Source organism: Phocoena phocoena, chromosome 14 (assembly GCF_963924675.1).
Source record: "Phocoena phocoena chromosome 14, mPhoPho1.1, whole genome shotgun sequence".
Lineage (NCBI taxonomy): Eukaryota > Metazoa > Chordata > Mammalia > Artiodactyla > Phocoenidae > Phocoena > Phocoena phocoena.
The window spans coordinates 44,949,452-44,969,172 of NC_089232.1; the positions used below are offsets into that span (position 1 = coordinate 44,949,452).

At 47.6% G+C, this 19,721-nt stretch overlaps 1 protein-coding gene across 2 annotated transcripts in view; it reads right to left on the reverse strand.

Moving 5' to 3' along the window:
• Positions 1–2,943: 2,943 nt before the first annotated feature.
• Positions 2,944–19,721, reverse strand: part of SPTBN1 (spectrin beta, non-erythrocytic 1) — a 196,109-nt gene continuing 179,331 nt past the window's right edge. The window contains exons 27-36 of one of the 2 annotated variants that reach the window (XM_065890892.1): positions 18,050–18,294; positions 16,806–16,944; positions 15,747–15,831; positions 13,742–13,938; positions 12,512–12,624; positions 11,730–11,793; positions 7,175–7,413; positions 5,540–5,713; positions 3,991–4,033; positions 2,944–3,162 (exon numbers count right to left, since the gene is read on the reverse strand). In XM_065890892.1, the coding sequence (XP_065746964.1) occupies positions 2,944–3,162; positions 3,991–4,033; positions 5,540–5,713; positions 7,175–7,413; positions 11,730–11,793; positions 12,512–12,624; positions 13,742–13,938; positions 15,747–15,831; positions 16,806–16,944; positions 18,050–18,294 (1,518 nt within the window). Of the gene's footprint in view, positions 3,163–3,990; positions 4,034–5,539; positions 5,714–7,174; positions 7,414–11,642; positions 11,794–12,511; positions 12,625–13,741; positions 13,939–15,746; positions 15,832–16,805; positions 16,945–18,049; positions 18,295–19,721 lie in introns of those variants that run through there. The other variant, XM_065890893.1, reaches the window with a different exon arrangement.

Here is a 19,721-nt window from a genome sequence, read left to right on the forward strand (position 1 = left end):
TAACATCTTTATTGGAGTATAATTGCTTTACAGTGGTGTGCTAGTTTCTGCTTTATAACAAACTGAATCAGCTATACACATACATATATCCCTATGTCTCCTCCCTCTTGCGTCTCCCTCCCACCCGCCCTATCCCACCCCTCTAGGTGGTCACAAAGCACCGAGCTGATCTCCCTGTGCTATGCGGCTGCTTCCCACTAGCTATCTATTTTATATTTGGTAGTGTATATATGTCCCTGCCATTCTCTCACTTCGTCCCAGCTTACCCTTCCCCCTCCCCGTGTCCTCAAGTCCATTCTCTACGTCTGGGTCTTTACCCCTGTCCTGCCCCTAGGTTCTTCATGACCTTTTTTTAAAATTTTTTTGGTTCCATATATATGTGTTAGCATATGGTATTTGTTTTTCTGTTTCTGACTTACTACACCTCACTACAAATAACTCAATTTTGTTTCTTTTTATGGCTGAGTGATATTCCATTGTATATATGTGCCACATCTTCTTGATCCATTCATCTGTCGATGGACACTCAGGTTGCTTCCATGTCCTGGCTATTGTAAGTAAATAGAGCTGCAATGAACTTTGTGGTACATGACTCTTTTTGAATTACGGTTTTCTCAGGGTATATGCCCAGTAGTGGGATTGCTGGGTCATATGTTATTTCTATTTGTAGTTTTCTAAGGAACCTCCATAGTGGCGGCATCAATTTACATTCCCACCAACAGTGCAAGAGGGTTCCCTTTTCTCCACACCCTCTCCAGCATTTACTGCTTGTAGATTTTTTGATGACGGCCATTCTGACTGGTGTGAGGTGATACCTCATTGTAGTTTAATCATGATTATTTTCTAAGATGCTTTTTCTTAAGTAAACATTTTGGTCAGAGGTTCACCTGTTGAGAATTGAACAACTTGATTCCAATCCTGAGTAAGGCGAGGGCAAGGGAGCAACATGGTGAGATAAATGGCCTTGGGTGCCTGGGGGGGTGCAGGTGGGGGTAGGGGGAATGAACAGTGAGGTCTCAGTTCACCTGAGGGCAACAGAAAGACCTGATGCTAGTCAGCTGTGAGGCCCAGGACTGATGTCAAGGTAGGCGTGTCCCCTGCGGAATAAACTACTGAAAAGTCTATAGTACTGGCACGCATTGCTACTTTATGTAAGAAAACACGCAAGTGGTACGGAGTCGATACACACAGATAAACTAGGACGAGTACAACACACGTATCTAACCCACGATCCTACGCTGGCATCAGCAAACTGGCCCACGGGCCACACCTGGCCTGTCATCTGTTTTTGTACAATCTGTGTAAAATTGATTTTTACATTTTAAATGTTTTTAAAAAATCAAGAAAGAATATGGTGTGGCACATGAAAATTATACGAAACTCAAATCTGTGTCCACACATAAGGTTTTACCGGAACACAGCCGCGCCCACTGGTTACACATCATCGATGGGTGCCTCTGTATTACACAATGGCAGAGTTTCAACAGACAGAGTACGGCCTACAGAGCCTAAAACATTTACTTATCTCTGGCCATTTACTGAAAACGTTGTCTAACCCTTGCCTCAGAGCTCAGGTTTAGCGAGCTCTCTGGTAACTTTTTTATACGTGGAAGATAAAATCTGGATGTAGAGCTGCAAAACGTTCCATATTTATTACTCCGTTTATTGTAACTTTCAAAGCTGGGGTACCAGACACGCACAAGAATGCAAAATAGGAACCCAGATGGACGGTCTAATGTTTCCCGTTTGCTGTTTCTCACTTTGCAAATTCCCTACATGGCGTGCACGCAAGGAGAGAAAAAACAACAATTACCCACCGTGCTAGATTTAAAAGCATTTAATGACATAGCATATATTTAACAGATAGGGCAAAAGTCGAGAGGTACAGGTCATAACAACTGAGCACCGGGCCTGAGTAACCACCTCCCTGCTCAGGCCCAGCCTCTGGAGTTCATTCCTATCAATGCCATTTTGATTGTGCAGTAAGATGAAAATTGTCATTACAATCGTTACAGTGACAGAGAAATGCACACTATGTATCAAATAGCAAGGTAATGAAGCAAATTGTAACACCGTGTGGCAACGCACAAGCAAGTAACCATTAGGGTAACAGGACTTTGTCCAGTAAATGCTTCAGTTCCACTTGTACACTTACCAATGATTTAAAGGGTTTATTATACATCTAGTTTTATTATACTTTGTACTAGAATTATCTCAAACATACAATATAATGTATTTCAGCAAAAAAAAAAAAAAATTTGAAATTGAAATTACAGATTATTTAAAACAGTATCAGTTTTCTATTCCTTCTTGGATCCTGACATTCTTAACCGTCGTCCAGGCTGATGCAGAAGAGCCGCATGTCGTGTGTTAGTAAGTGATGCCAGATACAAACGGTTTGGTCTGTAGAGTTAACAATGGAGCTGCACTGTGGCTGCAGCGAGATCATAATACACAATCTGTTTATTCCAGGTTAGACCCAGCACTTCTAATAGTCAAGACTCAAGGTAACCACTGGAAGTAAATGGAAGAGAATGGTGTTGGGAAGTTGGTACATTTTGTCTGTGGTGAACACAGGAAGTACTGTTTAAGCACCGCTGCCTTGCATACCAACAGCACTAGAGGCGGGTTATTTCCAACACAGCCTCACAAAATTGAGGAACCGTTTAAATATTGAGATCTAATCTATATAATTTCGTTAAAAAAAATCTGGTCTTCCCTCTGCACCTCAAGCTTTTTTGTAACTTGGAGATAAAGTGTTTAGGTGTATTTTCCCCTTCCCCGCCCCCCCCCCCCCCCGAGAAATGCTCTATAAATTAAAAGAAAAAAATCAACCACATTGAGGAACATTTAGGCACAGAGAGTAATGTGTTGGTTCTGAGCTTGCATGCTGGAATTTCACTGAAAAGGTTAAGAGAAGGGCAGGAGGTGACGGAAAGGAGTTCACTTCTTTTTGCCAAAAAGGCTGAACCTCTTTTCTTTGTCTTTCTCTTTGTCCTTCTCCCGTTTGCCGGGACTGGACTCGCTGGTGATGGTGACAACGCTGGTGGGCAAGGTCTGAGCCCGGCTGGATGCTGGCGTGCTCTGGGTGCTGGCGGACACCTCGTGTTTATCGGAGGAGATGGCAGAGGAGATGGCCTGGATCCATGTGTTCATTTCCTCCTGGATGAAGGAGGGGACACAGGTGAGACTCAACTAGGAGGGACGGGCATGAGATGCTCTCGGTCCACCTGGGTGACCGTGTGAGCCTCTGTGGGCTGGAAGGCTTGGGAACGGTGTGTCTGCCTGAGAGGGGAAAGCGGTTCCCAAACGAACCTCTGCTTTGTCAGGACAGTAGTGAACGTGATTGAACGCTCACCAGAATTTCGGTTTACGGTACCTGAAGGTCCTCACTCTAGTATGTGGCCCTACAAACGTGGACGAGCTGGAAAGACTGGTCTACAGTAGGGTGTCAGGTCCCACCCTAGAAGATGCTTTTTCTTTTCCTTTTTTAAACTGAAATATATTTGACGCATAACATTGTATAAATTTAACAGAAGTTGCTCTTTTCGAATTTAAAGCCCTGCATACGTGTTGTTTTCCCATCGGCTGACCCTCCCTCCTCTCAAGGAGGAGCACAGCCATGCAATGGTTGGTTAAAGGCAGTGGGGCGCAGTGGGTGCAACGGGGAGGCTCCTGACTGGGCTGCAGGATCCACACCCAGTCCTGGGACCTGCTCCCTGTGCTTCACCCACAGTTCTCCTCCGCGGACTTCAAGGGACCCTGTACTAGGTCTCCTGCCGCGGCGGGAGGGCAGTGAGATGACATTCACCGCCTCTGAGAGATACAGGAGAACTGAACACCTGCCAGCGTTCATGACCGTGGAGGCCAGAGGACAGAAGCCACCACTGGATCATTACTTATGTGAAGAACATCATAAATAAAGCTCATCGGGCCACCAAACACTTGCAAACTTCTAAGTATCGGAAAAAATGAAACTTAGAAACTTACATCGTCTTTGGCTTGGAAGAGGTACTCATTGCCGTCATTTAGTCTGTAATTCGAAGGAAGAAACTCAGTCACAATATAACTTAAGGAAGAAAAAAAAAAAAATCCCCCAACTCTCATGTGGGATACAAGCAGGCCGCAGGAATCACACCAGAAATGCCCATGGGAACTCTGCACACGTCGCCCACCGTGCCGGGGGCCTGCACAGGCCCAGCAGCTGCGCTCCGGGGCATCAAGAAGTCATATAATTGGGCATAGGTAAATGGGTGTTTCAATCACTGGAAGGATTCAAAAAGCTCCGAACATGTCAACACCTGGATCTGTTGTGGCAAAGACCACTGGGGATGGCTGATCACTGCTCTAAACTGAATGCAGAAGAAAGCTCTTTAAAACCCACGGGCCCTCCCGAAATTCTGCCACTGGACTTACATCCCCACATTAACAAACACCAGGCCTCCTGAACTGACACCCAGAAAAGTTCTCCTAGACTTCTCTTCTTATACACCTCTCAGAACAAAAGAATCTGCCCTGGCCGGGCTATCGCTGTGACATGGAGAGGACACTGGCTGGGAGGGCCCCTCCTTCTCTGCTGCGTCAAGAGGAAGCTGGTGTTGCCGATGCAGAGGAGGTAAATGCCCTCTGCCGATATCCCGACGCTCTGAAGCTGCATCAAGGAAGTACAAAGTGGGCGTGCAGCCAGGGTGGGTGCCAGGCTGGCCGCGCCTGGTCTTACAGCGTGTAAAGCGTCCCAGGTCCCTGGGGCCTGCCTCCAGTGCCCGTCCAGGGCTCAAGGAATCACCCCATTTGAACTGCTCTCGTTTGTGGTCCTTGGCCTCGTCCAGCTGGCATGAGGCTCACGTGTAACTGAGGACCAAAGTTTGCTTTTCAAATCCCAAAGCAACAGATCAAGTTAGTATCAGACTAAGTATCGTCCTAACCACTAACATGTTTACTTTTCATGCTTTTAAAAGAAAAACGGGTTTTTCCTGCCCATTTCCAAGTACAAGCCGAACTTCAGAGCTTGGATCCACTCTGTTGGGAGTCGTATGTGTTGTACAGGGTAGAGACGTTTGGAACTGAATGGTTCCAGAGGCATCTGGAACATCCGCCGGGTGAGTCAGGGGAGCACAGGGCCCCTCCCGCCCCTTCCGGTTTGTCTCCACCTGGCTCCGGGATGACTCACTTGACCCATCTCCAGATAAGTCATGAGCTAAGAACAGCATCTCCTGGGTCTGGATTAGCTGCAAAGACGGGGAAACTATTTTTCTAAGCTTCCCTTAAACTGTGAAATGTGACTAGCTCACCTTGTCTCAGGAAACACTAAGTTCCAGCTTATAAAAAGGAAAGTTCCTTTTCTTCCATGTTCAGTTGTGCCGTTAACCGGCCACAGAGCCCAGAGATCCTAACCAAGACGTGTGCCTATCCAGTTTGTCACTTTGTTGGTGATTTTTTAAACAGCAGAGGAGAGGAATCAACCGATCACAGCATCTATCTAAGAGAACCAACCCCCAGAGTGAAAATAAACACACACCCACTCTCTGGCAACGCTCACCTTAGCTTGAACACGTGTTTCTTCTTTTTGTAATCAAGGGCCACTTCACAGATGGCTTCTTTCAAACTCACAGGGACCTCGCTGTGGTAGGGAATTCCGGAAGCAGCTGTCTTTGCATCTTTGTAGAAACCCATTTCTTGGTTATTTATGACACAGTAAACATTGTGCCAGGACCTGAGTAGTAAAGAAAGGAGCTTCAAGTTTCTGCTCCACACTCCCTTCAAGAACTAAGGGTCTGATTAACACGAAAATGATCCTCACACAACACGGCATGATCCCCTGTTAAAAAAGCCCTTCCTAAATCCTGCTAAAGATACGCAGTGGAACAAAATTCCTCTGTGGACTCCCAAGACAAGACACGTACTGCTAGTGGCAGGTTTTTTGTTTTGTTTTGTTTTGTTTTTGCGGTACGCGGGCCTCTCACTGTTGTGGCCTCTCCCGTTGCGGAGCACAGGCTCCAGACGCACAGGCTCAGCGGCCACGGCTCACGGGCCCAGCCGGTCCGCGGCATGTGCGATCTTCCCGGACCGGGGCACGAACCCGCGTCCCCTGCATCGGCAGGCGGGCTCCCAACCACTGCGCCACCAGGGAAGCCCTAGTGGCAGGTTTTCGAGGGCCACTCCTCACTCTGAGTTTGAAGAAAACCACAGTGCACTCTTTTATTACAGAAAGGTACTCTTGGCTCTGACGGGAAAGACTTTTTTGCTGGTGTTTGGTACACGCTTGTGGTAACAGGGTACAGGCCAAGCTCCTTACTGGAAACACGCCTGTCCTTAGGCAGCTCTTCCACCTCAGCTTCATTCTGTAATGAAGTGGCCTGGCAACGTGACAGGGAGGGGGAGGCAGACCCAGGGCCACTAGCACTTACGGTACACTGGCTGAATTAGAATAAGGTAGCCTTTCCCCCCAGGGTACAGCAAACTGTCCTAATATACCGCTTTTATCAGAACAAGACACTTTACTGCCACCTGCCTGTATTAACAAATAAATCTATAATGTCCCCAATGCGGATGGCAGCTCTTAGATGGGATTCCCTTGTACAGTGTACAACCTGTACAACCGTACATGGTGGTCCCAGGCAGTTTAGTTTACTGGTTAAGCACACAGGCTGTGGAATCAGACGAGTTTTACCCTAGCTGTGCCATTTACTAGGAAGCTACACTGAGTGAGCTTTCTTAACCTCCCAGAGCCTCAGTTTCTTCATTTGTAAAATGGAGATAATACAAGTAGGGCTACTGAGAGATAATGAATATAAAGACTGATATGGAGATAAGGCAGGGGAAATGGTGAATGTCTTAAAACATCCCACAGGAGGGAAACCACAGTGAAATCATTTCACTCTAGGGAAGACTCCCCCACCTCAATCTAGCGATATTCCTTCTCAGGAGGAACTACTAAGGCCTCTTCTTGCTGTTCCCACACACACACACACGTAACTCTTCCTTCTCTCGGTGAATAAAAAAGCACTCTACTGCCACTTCCCAACGTCAGTCCCGAGAAGGATGTAACGCCCGGGAAGCTACAGAACAAATCAACCACATAAACACACACTCCCCTTTCGATCAAGAGTGGCCCCACCCCCAGCTCTTAATGGGCCGACTCCCCCCGGGACCGCCTCAGCCTCTGTGCTGTTACCTGCTTGAGGCCTTCTTATTGTGGGCCTCCCACTCGTGCTTCCGATTCAGGAAGCCTTCCATCTGGGCCAAAGGCGTCTCCTGGGTCCTGGCCGGCAAGGTGGCAGCACTCTGGGCCGGGAGGGCAGTCTTGGCTTTGCGCTCGGAGGTGGGAGAGGGGATGGGGCTGGACTCTTTCGAGCTTGTCCTCTGTTCTGCAGCGCCATTGACCATTTCGCTCGTGTCCACCGTTTCTGCCATCTAGGGACAGCGGAGAGGCCGTTCAGCTAACCCCGTGAGCCCCCGGGGTGACCACATACGCTCTGACTCGCACACGTGGCTGTGTATAAATGCCTGGCACAGATCGAGGCAGTACAGTAAAACCATTGCACATCCCACAAAGCCAGCTGGACACCAAGGACATTAGAAGGTGGGAATGGATTAATACCCGCCCGTTTACGGGGAAATGAGAAAAGCGAAATGCCAGGATGAGTTTTACTGCACTCTGTTCCTCTGATCAATCCATTTTCTCTAATAGAACTCAGATCATTTCCTCTTATGGTTACTTTAAAACAAAAGGACAACAGTTAACAATCACACATATTAAATATGAGAGAGTGGACGTTATACAGCAGCCACCTTACAACCAAGGACGCCACCAGAAGGGCTGGAAGTTGAAGCGAAAGGGCATTCACAAACAGATGGATAGACAACTCTATCAGAACTACACGGCATTCCCCCAAAGTCAGACAAGAAAGACCTTTGGTTTCTGAAAATGCTCTCCGGCTCTCCTCCCACCACCCCTCGACACATCGTCATAAACACATGCAGAAATTAGGACGGCAATCATGCATTTCACATCTACCATCCCCGTTAGACTTTGGAACTTAAGAGCTGGAAGGAAATGAGGCAAGTCAACGAACATCAATTTAACCACATCTGCCGAAGTTGTATCGTGAGTGGGTTGTAGTTTGTGTTAAAGGAGCTGGAAAAGCCAATCACAGTCACTCAACACCACACGGCTATTTACCCCCAAACAAAGACAGAACCAGGGCCTTCCCCATCACGTGTTGGTTGATCACGGTGCCTTGCTGCACTGAGACGAGAAAGCCCAGACAGCCAGGCTTCCAGCGGCTCTGACCCTTCAGGCTGGAGACGTCTTCGGGAGCTGTTCCTTCCCAAGCTCACTTATATTGTAACCCTCATGGCTTTTCGGCTTGGGAAATGCAGTAGGGTCTCCATTCATTATCGCTTTCAGCCTGTGTGCCATCAACTGTGTACCATGAACTGAAGCGGCCCCTGGCTTGATACACCCAGGGTGTGGGATTAGCGAGTTACTAAAGCTGGGTGTGGCTGACGCTTTAGTGGATTACAGACAACCTGCACCCTTCGTACACGGACAAACATGGAGGTGTCAACGGCACGCTCATTAGATACGTCCCCCACCTCTGCTGCCCAGAACCACGTGACAGCAAAATTAGCAGCGACAACCTCAACAGGATCAATGGGAGACTGGCCACCACCACTTGAACATCCGATACGTCAACTCTCAGGAACCGGGATGTCTCCGTTGGGCCTTATCTAAGTGGTGGGCTGGGAGTCAAGTTTATACTCTGTCTATACAACCTATTACTGTCAGCAGTGGGGTTTAAGGTCAGACTAGAGGCTATGCACTTGAAGGGTGTTTGTGATTAGAACCCTTTATCCACATAGCAACGTGGAAAAGGGATTCTTAGGGTAGAATGGCATAGGGAGGAGATGCCTGGTGATTATCCTGGCCTTGCAAGTGACGGCCTGTCGGCCAGTGCTTATAAGGAATAGGCCACTTAAATATCTCTCTTGCCTTTCCCTTTTAAAGGAGAGACAAAGGAGAAATAGTAACCAAAAAAACAAAGCCCCCGAGTCAAAAGTAAGTGAGTGGATTTTAAGGCTGACACATCTGTTCTAGTGTGAGATTTCGGGAAACTTCTGGTTGGGAGGAAGTATGAGATCGGTCTGGAAGGCCTGTGCCAGGCATGAGTCCAGGGAGACATGGGGTTAGTGTCTATAGAAACCAGGTTAAACAAAAAAAAATTAGTGCTGCAGGTGTGACTCAAAAACTGCTAGTGACAGCAGTGACCTGGATAGAGGAACGTTTACTGGAAAAAGGCTAAAATTTATCATACTTGGTCCAACTTCAAGGTAGGTGACAGCCAGGGGAAGCCCCTTCTGGGGGAAATTCTGCAGCAAAAATTTTTTTCTTTAGAGTTAGAAGGAAAGAGAAAACCCCAAACCAGTAGGCAGAGATCATTAATGTTTATGCAAATGAATCACTAACCAAGAAAACAAGGAACATAAAAGGAACAAAATGAATTTTAATGGACATGTGCTTAAGCATGCCAACAGACAACACGCCACTAGAGACAAACATCAAAAGCAAATCGTAGTGCTGTGACCAAACAGTGGGTACATGTGGATACACCCCTACCCCCACCCCACGTTGCTTCTCTTTAGCGATTAGTGGCTGCGTACACCTGAGATACTTCAGTCAGGAGGTGAACGTAAATGCAACGTGACAACTAGTAGCACAAGGAACACCTGATTGGTTTTCTAAGTGCAAGAAGCAACACTATCTTCAAGTTCATTAACTTGAGTCTCTGCACCGTAACTCAGAAGAACGAAAAGAGCTTTCCTCCTTCTGATACAATCCAATTTCAATTAAAACTCTGTCTGGCAAGCTACAATTAAAAAATCTAGATAAAAATAGGCATGAGAACAAATGCCAAAAGCATCACAGCACTCCTTTCTTTCCTGTGTGCTTATGTGGCTTTGTTTTGTTTTGTTTTGTTTTTGGTCTTCTGAATACGAAAGGCATAAAATTGGGTATTAGCCCTCATGATACAAAATTTAAACATATATATATGGACACATCACATATATACATATAGATCAATGACACGTATCATTTGGAGCCAGTTAACACATGTCAGGGCTCCCTAATCACCAAAGATGAAGCAGTAGTTTCTTTTCTAAAATGAATTTTGGTGTGTTTTAAGGCAGAGACCCAATAATGGTGCATACTACTCCCAGAACGTAAGAAGCTTGGCATCTATCTATATACCCATCTACGGTCGCAAGTAGATAGATATGTACATAGAAATGAGGAAAAAACAAACAAGATGCTATATGATGTTATCCTGACAAAAGAAAAAAAAAAGACATGCATCATGAAAAGACAAATTAGACTTAACTCATGGAGAACACATATCAAAACAGGTTTTCTGATTCCACTAACATCTAAATATGGCAAATGAGCAAGTGAATGTCTCACAAGGCTTTGATGTAATATGGACTTGGTTTGGTGAATAGAATTTCTGTTAAAACATTTTCAAATCCCTGCTGGTGGTCTGATAAATGTCATCCTAAACGACTCTTTATTAGAGAGCTTCACAAAAGGTCATAGGAAAATGAAAAATGAATCAGAAGATCCATACGAGACATACTACAGAGACGCTGAAGGACTTCTGGAGCCTGGAGGCAGGCAACAGCTCCTGGGGTGGTTCCCCCAAGTGCGTCGTTCAAGTAATCAGGGTGAACCAGAATGGCTTTTGTTCCATTTGTTTGCAAAATTTAAACAGTTTGACACCCTGAAGTCATCAACTGAACGGAGAGGCGTGGAGAAGTCTGGTAGGCAGGCTTCCCCAACGGGCCGAGAAGCGCTGCCACACTTGCCACATCCCATGTTCCGGCGGTGCCGACAGTGACCCAGACAGAGGTGGTGGCAGCAGTCAGGGGGCCCCTGACTCCTGAGGCCGGCTGCATTATCTGCTGGAAGCGAGCCTACAGTTCTCGGTTCAGGACTTGGCAGAAAAAAATACAGAGAGGACCTGGTTTGTAAAAAAGTAAGCAATGATCCGAGGGTCTCAAAACTGTTCAGATTCTGCGCCTAAAGTTTTAAAAAAAAAAAAAACCTTCCCAAGTAGATTCAACCTTTTTTTTTTTTTTTTTTTAATCGTTTTCAATAAATGAATGTATCCTTCATGGAATGTTACACAGCTGACTCTAGGTTTTCATCTTAGTACTGGAAGTCTCCCTCCTCAATTCCTAGTAAACTACTGCAGGTTAATAACTCTGTAAAGGGGGCTACGTATAGTGCAGGACTGCACCCTGTTAGTATAGCTGGATGTGTCATACCTGTCAGATTCTAGTTTTCTTCTTCATTTTGCTGTAATCTCATTTAATTTCAATTACTCACGTAAGGCTTTCGCTGCAAAATCTTAATAAAGTAAAAAGCTCACGATAAATAAACAAAAAATACGTATGTTGCTTTCAGGCAACTGAGCATCCATCAGTTAAAAAACTCAAATAAACATGAATTAAACGCAAACAAATATGAAACCAAGGAAGGCTATGAATTAAGTAAAATTTTTAACACTGTGGGTGAAGTGGAAGCCAAAATGTCAAACCAACAGGATTTGGAAAGAGTGGTTCTTGACAAATGGTAGCGAACTTCACAGTCCAGACCACGGCTGGTCACTGGCTGTCCGTCTGCTATTAAAGTTTTTGTAGTTTTGGTAGGTTTGAGAGCGGTAACTAACCCGTGGAGATCCCTGTTCAGCCGGCAAACCATTCTGGGAAACTTGCTCTCCTTTTGAAGCATCCCTGTTGGGGAAGGGGGAGAAAGAAGACAGAGGAGAGAACAGGAGGAAAACGGGGAAGGAGGGAGGGGAGAGGGGAAGAAAAGAGGAGGAGAGAGAGAAGAAGACGGGGGAGAACACAAGTCAACTTCATTAGAGCCCTTCTCTCAGGAAAACATATGCAGCCCTCTTTCACATGACGTGATTTCTTTATAAAAACTCTTTTAAGTGTTTCAAATTGACTCTAGATAGAAAGAGTTAAGACCACAGGCATCCTTGCCCATAAAGGTGGCATTCAGGGTTGTCATGGAGCTTGGACCCCAGCAAAATAATCAGCCTTTTAGAAATACAGAGTAATTTCTGCCCTTCGTGTCAAAGTCACCCAGAACTTTCAGAAAGCATCACCACACAGTCACTGGCCTGAAATCTGGGTAGTTCACTCCATCCATTTACTCATGTGGAAATTCTAAGTGTGTGTGTGTGTGTGTGTGTGTGTGTACACACACGTGTGCACAGCAGAGATGGTTGCTGTCGACATTCTACTCCCGCTGCCAACACTGCAGTGTGACTGTGGACAAGTCACTCTCCTCAGATGTTACCCCGGGGTGACCGTACGGAGTCTCAGTAGTCTTCAGAAGTGACTAACAGGAAGGGCACATCAGCACGGGCTTAGAAAGTGTGCTCCCTAAACCTCTCTTGTCACTGAAGCTGAGACTGAAGTGGGCGGGCTGCCCGTGACTCACCACTGCTGCTGGGACTCGGTCTCCTCGGAAACCTTCGAGCTCGGCTCAGGAGAAGGCGGCCGCCTCTTCCTCTCCTCTTCCTCTTGCTGTCTGCGCACTTCCAGTAGCTCCAGCTGAGGGAGAACAGGCTGATGTGGGGCAGAACCCCAAACTCTGCCTCTTTTAAGGAGAGGGCTCCAGGCAAACCCTCCCGTCTGAGTGGTCTACGCTGGATCACGCGGGACAACCAGAAGCTCTGACATCCTAAGCAAAATCTCGTTAAGGTGACAGGAACTGCAGCTACAACCCAGAACCACAGGAAACAGGGGTCTGAGTGATGAAACAGATCCATTCCACAGGATGGCAGAAGCCCTGCGAGTTGTGTGTGCCCCTGGGATATCGGGTTTAGTTTCTAAATGAACTCTGCAGCTCTCAACTTTGCTGAGGAAGAAAGCACCTGAGCATGAGGGTCCGTGCTGGACTTCTCATCAGAGGTCAGACCAACACCACTGAGTCAGAGCTGCAATCATTCCCACAGAGACTTCTTGTGCTGCGGTAGGGAGTCAGGTTCGGCCAAACCTCAATAACACGTTAATAAAAGCCAGGAAATAGACTAACTGGAACTAAGCCATTTCATGAGCAATGTATGCGTGTACCCAAAGTATTCCGTGTTAACACACACGTGTACAGGTACATTTTAGATGCCCACGACTGTAGAAATCGGGAAGCACACCATAAAGAATCAGCTTTCCACCAGGAGTGCAAGTGTCTTGGGAGAGAAAACACCACCAGTTGAGCAAGGCCTGTTCTGAGGCCTTTACTTTGGCAGAAGAGATTATCAGGACTCGGGAGAGTTTTCAGTGGTCTAAGATGATGGAGCTACTAGTGCTTGACGGGAATTCTAATCCTGAAATCAGAAGAAAACTGTAAGGCTATGCTCCCTAGAAACCATGGCTTCTATGAGGTACAGGAAGAAAAGCAGATCAAAAGAGAAAAGCAAATCCCACTCGATCAATTCCCAGACAGGAAGTGACCACAGACCTAGGTGTGCCCAGGAAGTGGTTGAGGGGGCAGGAGCCCCGGACCATCTCCCCACATTCTGTACCAAGAGAAACACCAGCTCCAGGAAGATCCTTACTGCTTTTAAAATCAGAGCGATGACCTGAGCTCCCTAGCCTAGGAGGTGAGCAGGAAGGAGAGGCTGCCCACGGGAACCATGGCAGAGCACCCCGGCTCCCAGGGCCCACTTACTGTCGTCAGCCTTTCCAGGGCGGAGAACCTCTCGTCCCAGGTCGCTGCAGACTTTTCAAAAGCCTCGTGGCGCTTGATGAGCTTCTCCACCTCGTCCACGCTCTGGCCTATTTCTCGGCTGGACAGGTAGGGCTCCTGTCCGAGCAGCCAGGCCTCGGCCACACTGGCGTCCCTTGAGAACTGATGGACCTCCAAGACTGCACAGGGAGCCAAGAGTGAGTGTGGGGGCAGGGTGACTCGGGAGCTCAGGGAGGTGCTGCCCTCTGCTGGCAGCTCCCGGCACAACCAGCTTACAGTCTAGTCTAGATCTGAGCTGTGCCCATAAACGTCATGTGAGCCGCACGTGTACAGCTGTAACCTTCCCAGCAGCCACATTCAAAACAGGTGAAGTTGATTTCAAATGCATAATTTAGACAACCTGATATAGCTGTTATTTCAACACGTAATCAGTATAAAAATTAACTGAGTTGTGTTACATTTTTTTCTTCTGTCTTTGAAACCCGACACGTATTTTATACTTGGAGCACATCTTAATTTCGACCAGCCGTGTTGCAAGTTCCGAAGAGCCTCATGTGGGCCGTGGCTACTATACGGCCATGCAGGGCCAGGAGGTATGCTCTGCTCACTCAGCCCTACTTCAGTGAGGTAAGCCCCAGAGCCCTGAAGAATTCACAATTTACATATAACCAGATTACTCTGAGGGGACAGCCATTCACCAATCACCCTTTCTGGGGTGGAAGTGCCATGTTTTACTTTGGGGGGTTGAGAGGCAGGGAAGGATCTGGAAGCAGTAGGGAAAGTAGGGACAGTATGGGCTAAGGCTCCTGCTTTATTCATTCTGTTCCTCCACACGTGAGGAAATGCAGCATGACCTCCACCCACTGCAGCTGTGAGAAGGCAGGCCAGACCTCAGCTCTGCCTGCGCTGTGGCTGGCATTTTCATTATACCTTAAGCAGCAGAGGTTGGGGTCATTCAGGTAAGACGACGACTACGGGCAGCACTGGTGTCACCCTGGTGGCCTCCAACACGGCACAAGGAGATGCCCCCACTGCCCGAGAAACTTGTCACCTCATCAGGAATGCCCAGCATGCAACCTGGTGCCTAGCTCACAGTGGAGTGTAATCTGGGTTTTGCTGAACTGAACTGAACTGAACCTGCCCTGGGGGCTGGCAAAATTTACAGACCAAACCCTCATCCAAAGAATGATCAAAAGTGGGATTTCTTTTTCAAAAGAATTGAGATGCCTCCGCTAGGTCTCTTATACACCGTTCAGAAAAGGCCCCTTGGATTCTGCTTCTAGAAAGCACTCCTGGTGCCTGAGAATAAGGTTATAATAAAATATAAGGACAGAGCCCAGAGAGCCCCGAACACAGAATGGCAAAGTACGGTAAATAATGCTTCAGTTGGGCTACCCCTGCAGTTCATACCAATCATAAATGCTCTTCCTGATACTGTATATTATGGACTCTGTGTTAGCTCACATATTCCTTTATAAAATGAGATTAAAAATAGGATCTACCTCAGAGGGTTATTGTGGGAAGTCAATAAAGAAAAACATATAAAACACTTAGAATAATGCCCGGTTCACTGCAAAATCTTTATCGTTGTAAGCTTTCGTAAGACCTAACAAGCCAACTTTCCACCTTCTTGACTCCACAGTAACAATTCTCCTTAAAGATAACTGGCGGAGAAGGGGCTCCTGTCTGCACTCTCCCAGAGGGATGCCACATCCTGTCGTCCCCATACTGTTCCTACACACTCAGACCCCACTCACAACACAGAGGCCAATCATGAGATGAAAGATAATGAATATGTCACAGGGAACTACTTAAAAATACTTATTAGCATGAAATGGTGAAACAGGATATTAAAAAAGCAGCATTCAGAAAGACTCCAAAAATCATTAAGAGATAACATCATATCAAGTCAATTAAAGCAGGTAAATAAACTGGCTTGCTTTCAGTGGGGACCCAAAAAGAACAGAGAGATGAGGTACATCCTTACTCAGTCTTAACCATTCCCATCGGTCTTCCCACTTGTCAATCATTTCTTTCCTCTTTTCCGTCAACTGCAGTAACTTCTCCTTGATCTGTGAGAAAAGAGGACCCCAAGGACATCTTAATAGAGTAGAACACATCCTCCTAGTCTGACCCTTGACGGGCCGCATTGCGGTACGTGGGCCTCTCACTGTTGTGGCCTCTCCCGCCGCAGAGCACAAGTTGCGGACATGCAGGCCCCAGCGCCCACGGCCCACGGGCCCAGCCGCTCCGCAGCATGTGGGACCCTCCCGGACCGGGGCACGAACCCGTGTCCGCTGCATCGGCAGGCGGACTCTCAACCGCTGCGCCACCAGGGAAGCCCAAGAAAAACACTTTTTATGTAGAGACCACCACTAAGGCAGGAAAGATCTAAGGACTGCTCAGTTTATCCGCGTACTGGGAGAGGAGAGAAAAGCATGGCGACGTTCCTTCCAGAAGGGGCTGGGAGGAAGGCCGGGCTCCACCCAAAGCTGCTCTGTCGTGAGGAGGCCAACAATGCACTGAGCCCCCTCCAGACTCCGGGGCTCCCTGTGGCGAACACACTCAAGTTAAGAGCGGGGGCCGGCGAGAGGGGCAAAGCCCTGAGCTCTCGGAGGCCTCACACTGATAACCACTCCCCTCTGTGTCACCAGCATCGCAACTCGACTTAGCAACCATCCACTAAAGAGCAAACAGATCTAGGGCACAGGTGACAAGAGAAGGGGTGACACCTTCTAGAACTGATGGAGGAGGTGAGAAAGGATGAACCCTTGACCAGAGGCCCTCAAAAATTGTCTTCGGTGCCATGGATTGATTGGCTCTATACCTGTCTTATTCTACACATACAGGGAAGAAGCAAGGAGTTCTGAAACACAGGTAAGTGTGTGCGTACGTGTGTGTGAACGTAAGCATAGATTTCTCTGTGTGTGTGTCTATATATGCTCCCCCCCCCCACACACACACACGCTCACAAGAGTGAGTCACTTTACATCTGAACACCAGCAGCACTCACCACAGGGGCCCCAAAGCGTAAGCGGCATCCTACCTCCTCTGATGCGTAGTGCTTCCTCGCCAGCAGCGATTTCCCAAGTTCAATGCAGGTCGTGAAACTGTCATTACGAGCATCGATTTCTGCTTTGATACCTTGATGATTATTCATTAATAGTTCAACAGAGGACACATCCCTAAAATTACACAAATAATACTTCCTTTAGGAGACCAAGCTTTTCAAACAAATGTGTAGGTTTCAAAACACGTAATTAATTTGAAGGAAACTGGCGGCACAGTATCCGGTTCACAGACTGAGCGCAGGCTGGGTCACTGAGCTGCAGCGCAACGATGGTGTAACTCAGGCACAGCTTCACAACCTAACACTGAGAATAAGGCTACTTTTATTTTTGTGTGTGCGCTGAAACAATTTTTCTAGGTGGAGACCAGAAAAACCACTGGATCTCTGTTCAACCTTTTACTCTGAAATGCACCTCAGACTCTTCAAGAAGGTACAGAGGCAGTCACAGGTGTCCCCAGTTGTACCCCAGTGAGTTAGCTGCTGAAGGTTCAGGACATGTGTGTTTTAAAGAGCAGCAAATACTGTCTCCTTATTTAGACATGAAGACACACAGAGCAGGAACCAGCCAAGCAATCAGCGACTGGCAGAGCCGTGAGAACGTCTCATCCATCAAAACCGACTGACTGGAGAGTCCTGACCTAAGGAAACACAACTGCTTCATGTATGTAACAACCGTATTTCTTCTTTTGGAGCACAGCCCATCTCTCGGGTACGGTGAGGGCTGGAGCCGGCAGGGGTGAACAGGAGGCTGTCTATGTGCCTGCTTGTACACCCACGAGCTCCTCTTCACCGCTCTGCATGAAACGTGGCCAAAGAGAAGACACAGAACAAATACTAAATACGAATCCCGAGACACCATTAAAGCAGATGCTGAGTGTAAGAGGCACCTTCGGTAATATGTCTGAAAAGGGATAGAGTGGGTTTTGATCTGACAGACATAGAAAAAGAACTCAGAAAAGCCATCTCATTCCAGCAGTGAGGTAGAGCTAGTCCGGTCCCAGGCATGCGGCTGCTTTGAGGCACGAGGCCCACAGATGAGAGCACGAGGGCCTGGGTGAGCGTGGACCCAGGGGGGCAGGGTCGGGGAGAAATGGGGAGGGCCCCTCGTTCCCTGACAACCGTGTGCAGGAGACAAGTGGCTCCCCGCAAAACCCCTCCCCGCCCCCTCTCCAGCCTCGAAGCTTTGGGGTAGGGCCCAGCCAGGAGGCCGGCAGCATTACCGTGGCTTCTCCTGGGCTTCGATCTGCCGGATGACATCCTCCATCCACAGCATGAGGTCGCGCACCATGCTGAAGAAGCGGAACTTGTCCCCCGTGTCCACCAGCCGCACCCTGCGGCCCTCGCAGGCGTCCAGCAGGGCCTTCCAGGCTTCCAGGACCTCGTTCTCCCGCTTCTGGATGTCCTCGGCCTTGTCGCCCGCATAGGCGGCCTGGAGGCGGGCTGCATCCTCCTGCAGCTGTCTCACCTGTGAAGCCGCCAGGAGACGAGACGGGTCGGAGCTGGGCCTCTGCGCCACCACCCGGCCTCCCACTCCCCCTCTGCGCACCATTCTGCCTTCGCGCTGATGGGAGCCCTGGTCGGGAAAGGTCCCCGGAGGTGGCCCAGGACATGAAGATGGCACAGGAACACACGGTGTGCACCCAGACACAGTAAAGGATAAACACCTAATCTGCTCCTGCATGGTACCGACGGTGTTTTTTTTAAATCAGGAATGAGAAACTGCCATCAAGAACTCATTTGGAAACACCTTTTCCATTGGCTATGTGATGCTGCTGCTGAAAACAATGTACGCATCACCTGTAAGAGCTCCCACAACGGCACAGTCCAACGCGAAAAACAAAAAAGCAGCATTTAGCGCAGCTGAAAATGCTGATGCCCAAGAAGGGAAAATCTTAACCAGCCAAAAACTTCAATAAAAACTCTGGAGAGCAAGAAATGCCAGTGAGCCTTATGACAATATGCTACATGGAGATACTGTAATTTGTCATCTCCTAGTTGGCAAAAATTCAAGCTTGATGATGTATATATGTCAGTGAGCTGATTCACTGCTGATGGGACAAAAGGTTACAGCTCCTGCAGAAGGCACAGGCAGTACCCACCAAACTTATACATGCGTGTGCCTTTTGATTTCATGATTCCACTTTGGGGAATTTATCCTACATATACGCTTGCACTTTTAGGAAATGAAATACACATAAGGTTATTTATTGCACCAATGTCTGTAAATGCAAAAGACTGAAAATAAAGTATCTGTTCGTCCATGAGGGACTGGTTAAATTACAATGGCACATTCATACAGGAGGCTCCCATGCAGTCATGAAAAAGAATGCGGAAGGGCTCTGTGTACTCATATGAGAAGTACTCCAAGATGACGGCTATGTAGAGAAGGCAAAGCACAGAGAGTGTACATAATGTCAATACTTTCTGTGTAACAAGGGGGAAAAAATAACAAGAAAAGGCTTTCACCCTTTTGTTGGCGGCGAGGGTGGTGGTGGAGGGCAGATACACCTTTACAAGAGAAACTAATAACCGTGGCTTATTTTGTATTCAAAAATTTCCATCTCTTATGTTTTATATAAAGTACGTACTAGTAATGCCATACTCGTGCACAACATCTAATTTAAAACATACGTGTATGGGGAGTACACACTCAATCTTCATTTACTGATCAAAGTCTGAAGACAGCAGACATCCTGAATGATAGCAGCCTTCAGATGTCCGTGAGGGGAGTTATGTGGAGAAACATCACGGGGGGGCGGGGGGTTGGGGGAGGGATGGACACTGGGGCTTGTGGGGAGGCGTACCGACCCCGATCACTCAAAAGGCTCTAGGTGGTGGTAGGTAAGGAAAACAGATTTCTGCAAGAGATGCAAAGAAGAATCAATGGGGTTT